Source organism: Fundulus heteroclitus, chromosome 15 (assembly GCF_011125445.2).
Source record: "Fundulus heteroclitus isolate FHET01 chromosome 15, MU-UCD_Fhet_4.1, whole genome shotgun sequence".
Taxonomy (NCBI): domain Eukaryota; kingdom Metazoa; phylum Chordata; class Actinopteri; order Cyprinodontiformes; family Fundulidae; genus Fundulus; species Fundulus heteroclitus.
The window spans coordinates 9,213,577-9,217,694 of NC_046375.1; the positions used below are offsets into that span (position 1 = coordinate 9,213,577).

Sequence of the window (4,118 nt, forward strand, 5' to 3'; positions counted from 1 at the left end):
AAATGTTTCCAAGACTCTTTTTTTCTGCAGCTTCAACAGAGAGAACATATTACAAATTATACAGTGGGTTACAGGAAAGATCGCTTTGAAAGTTCTCGGTGTGTGTCCATAATTTTAAACAATTCTCAGGTTACAAAAAAGTCAATCCACCCAATGGAAACAATTTTGGAAATCATGAAGATATTTGTATGTCAGTTGGAATGCACTGTTTGCAGTAAAAAAATGCAACAAAACAAGATTTAAAATTTCCACAAGCAAATGCCAAAGGCCACTTATGGTGTTGTACATGTTTAACACAGACCCAGAAGCTAACACTTTCGACTATAAAAGGATGGAGGATCACACAGCCATCTCACTGGACTCAGTGGACCTCTTGCTAAGTCTTCTCTGGATTTCTGAGGTAAAAACTGTGTCTTTTAAACCCACTTAAAAGAAAAGAAAATTGATTTTTGCTAGAAGTGTGAAAAATATGCTTTCACTTTTTTCAGCGCTAACTACAAACATCAGGTCTGCAATGATGATCAAGGAGGTAATATCTTTGGATTGATGGTGTTAAAATTATGTCATGAACAACAGTAAGAAATTTTGATGCTCTGCCAACTTTCATACCAAACCTAACAAAACATTTTTTTTCTTAGATAAGCCTTGCCATTGCAGTGATGTTGCTGCTTGGTATGTTAATTTAATAAAAAAATATCTACAACGAACTATTCTGCAATCTGCACTGGTTAAAAGCACTAACTAGCTTTACTCTTTTTTATAATTAACAGGGAATGTGGGACCAAGTCAACAAGGTAAAAGCTCTAAATTGATCTATTTGAGAGCCACAAAATAAATTCCATTCTTGGGCTTCTTAATTGTTAAAGTTATTTTAATTACAAGTGAGGTCACTCCATTTATCAATTTATAGTTGAGATTTTTTGTCTTTTGCTATTTCTTAGACTGCTGTAGAAATGGCGTCCGTGAGTACTAATACTTTTCATTACATTGCATTAAGTGTTACTTTTTTGTCTTTAAACAGAGCATAGTTAATTGCTTACAGTGAGTTAAATTCTGAAAAGGCCTCAAATTGAGTGTGTTTTCTTCCAGTGGAATGGACTCAGTGGTTTGATAGAGATAACCCTTCTGGAAGTGGAGATTGGGAGACCCTCAGGTCTCTTCGCAAGGAGAATCCTGGAAAGATCTGCGCTGACCCAAAAGATATAGAGGCTGTGACTATTACTGGGCTTAGTGTTAGTCAAGCCGGGGAAAAAATTTATCGGTAAGTGTGGTTAAAAATATAGTAATTACATAGTTGCATATAGTCTTGCACGATTCTCATGCACAGCAGGATAAAGCAAAAAAATTAACATTTCATATAATGTTCTGGGATAGAATTATTTTATGTTTAAATAAAACTAACATAACATAACAGATGAAAAAGTGAACGTAACACAAGGATATATACAGACTATTTTCCGTCCAAGGAAAAATTCCACTGCTGTGGATGTTTTGGTTCCGTTTTTTTGCGACTTCCTTTATACATTTTCAATGAATAAATACAGTAGGTCAATTAGTACAACAGTATTCTAAGTTTTCTCCATTTATGCCTCATTGTCATCCATCGGACATACAAAAACTTAATTATTTTTTTTTTAACCTTTCCAATGTCTAGACATTGATCTTGAAATGTAAATATCTATGTCTACATGTGCAAAATTCCTTGAACAGTGGAAATGTGTTCTGATAGAAATAAAAAAAATATATATAAAAAAAAAAATATATATATATATATATATATATATATATATATATATATATATATATATATATATATATATATATATATATATATATGAATACTTTGTTTATATGGATGTAAATACAAATAATCCGCAATGGCAAATAATTGCATGCATCAGGCTTTATTCAGAATAAAATCCCCCTTACATGCACAGAGCCCTCAAATTTGCTGAAGAAAAATATTAAGTCTTTTATTTTTCTAAACTCTATTGAACAATCATATACAAACATGGTAATCTGACAATTACAAATACAAACAAACTTAGAAGTGTGTTTGTTCTGTGCCTTCTAAATTCCCAGAAAGAATCTGTACCAGATTCTATGAACAGTTGATACATTACTGCACTTGCTAATAAAGCTACAGGCTTACAGGATGAGAGACATAGGGCACACGTGCACAGTCAGGGCATTTTGCCCCATCCTGAATGACATGATCGGAATAGGTGTTTAGATGGATGCTGTTTGGATCTACAATCAGCATCTTATTTGGAATACAATTTTATTCTGATTGAGCATAATCTGATCACAATGTTCTGATTGGTATGATATGTGATGCATTTTTATTCCAATCTGCCCTTTATTGTCCAATTACTTATGTCCATGTAAGCATAGCTAATCTCTGTGTTTTATCATGTGCTTTTAGATTTCTTCAAATCCAGGCATGCTGACTTTCCTAACAAGTCTTTAAGATATAATGTAGAAAACTATTTTCATGCAAGCATTAATTCAAATTAGAAAATTTTTCTTTTTCTTTACAGAAATGATGTCAAAACTGGATTTGTCTGCAGAAAGAAAGATCAACGCGACAAGAGGTGCAATGATTATAAAGTTCGCTTCAGCTGTCAAGCCAAATCGTGTGATAATGGTACTGTTAATGCTGCATTTTTTTAATTCAACCAATTAATTAAGATTTTACTTGTTTGTTCTCATATTATTTAAATTTTTTAATTAACAGTACAGCTGTTTAAATTTTTGCTCCTTTAGTGTGCTGGACCAAGTGGTACAATAGAGACAAACCCAGTGGAAGTGGGGACTGGGAGCATCTGAGTGCCCTGATCAGAGAAAACCCAGGAGGAAGCCTTTGTTCTAAACCTACATATATTGAGGCTGTTACGGCTGATCGAGATATCCCAGCCACCAAAACAGGAGAGAAGTTCCATGCGTAAGTTGTCCTAGAAGACATTTCATATAACAGTGAAGCCAGTGACGCTAGATTACACATGATATGTAATCTAGTGGAATTGGGGGTATAACTGGAAATTGGGATGACATATTTAGCTGATCTTCTTCGGGGACAAAGCATGCACACTGTTTACCTTTTCATTACTCCCATTAGCCAAGTACAAGATTTCAGACTGTTACATTTGGCTTAACTCCTTTTGGAAACTGTATGATCAACAGTATTCCATACTCTGTTTGATATTTTGAAAATTTGACATTAGAATTACATGTGCTAACTTACTATGAACTATTTCTTTTCAGCTACAGTCCCACCAAGGGGTTAATTTGCCGCAATAAGGACCAGAAAAGACGCCGCCGCTGCAGCAACTACAAAGTTCGCTTTGGATGCACCTGTGGTACTATTGTAAGCTAAGGCATCAGAAAAAGGTTACGTGATGATTAAGTCCAACTCTGGGAACATATAGAAAGAGGAATCTGATTTTATGCATTCTTCAGATATTTCTTGTTTGGTTTAGCTTTCATCCTCTTAAAACAACTATTATGGTTGTTTTTCTTCAACATGTGCTGTGACATGTTTATTGCTTTCATTTTAACAAAATGGGAGGTGGGATGAGGGCAACATGTGTATTGTATGTTTCAAAGTAATTATGGAAACATTTGACTTTAATGCTTTCAAAAATCTATGGCAAATAAAAATGATCATAAACAGCAAACTTGTTTTCTGTCTATTTTATCCAACATCTTGTATATAATCAGTTTAACTGTTTTTGAGGAAGGCAGACACAAACACAAGAGTCAATTATTGAGTTTTTTTTTTTCCAACAACATAATCTTGGCAAAACATTTTGTATGCCAAATATTTTCTTGTGACCATCTTTATTGTCTGGGTCCTAAACTCATCTGTTTTAGTAGATAACATTCACTGACGCAGAGGGAATTTGGAGCACAGAGCTATGTTCTCAATAACAGATAAGTCTAGACTAAAATTAAAAATAAAACAGAGTGGCACTTTATCCTATGCGAAAGTACAGAGAATGCCATCAAAATTAACTGCAATGATCCTAACTTCAGCTACACAATGGCGCAGTGGGTAGCACTGTTGCCATGCAGCAAGAAGGTCCTGGGTTCAAGTCCTTCCCTTGCCCTGGGTCTTT

The 4,118-nt window shown here is 34.3% G+C and overlaps 1 protein-coding gene across 1 annotated transcript; it reads left to right on the forward strand.

Annotated features, from left to right (window-relative positions):
- The first annotated feature begins 300 nt into the window (after positions 1–300).
- Positions 301–3,677, forward strand: si:dkey-205h13.2 (cartilage intermediate layer protein 2). The gene is made up of 9 exons (XM_036147330.1): positions 301–400; positions 489–529; positions 639–672; positions 771–794; positions 942–962; positions 1,090–1,261; positions 2,541–2,647; positions 2,767–2,944; positions 3,265–3,677. Exons 2-9 carry the CDS (start codon positions 515–517, stop codon positions 3,374–3,376), a joined length of 663 nt encoding a protein of 220 aa, XP_036003223.1. The 5' UTR covers positions 301–400; positions 489–514; the 3' UTR covers positions 3,377–3,677.
- The last annotated feature ends 441 nt before the right edge of the window (positions 3,678–4,118 follow it).

Bases quoted from the DNA above. Each gene is read 5' to 3' on its own strand.
- si:dkey-205h13.2 (XM_036147330.1), top strand. The intron at 963-1,089 runs GTGAGTACTAAT...GTTTTCTTCCAG, and splicing joins CTGCTGTAGAAATGGCGTCC to TGGAATGGACTCAGTGGTTT. The intron at 2,945-3,264 runs GTAAGTTGTCCT...ATTTCTTTTCAG, and splicing joins ACAGGAGAGAAGTTCCATGC to CTACAGTCCCACCAAGGGGT.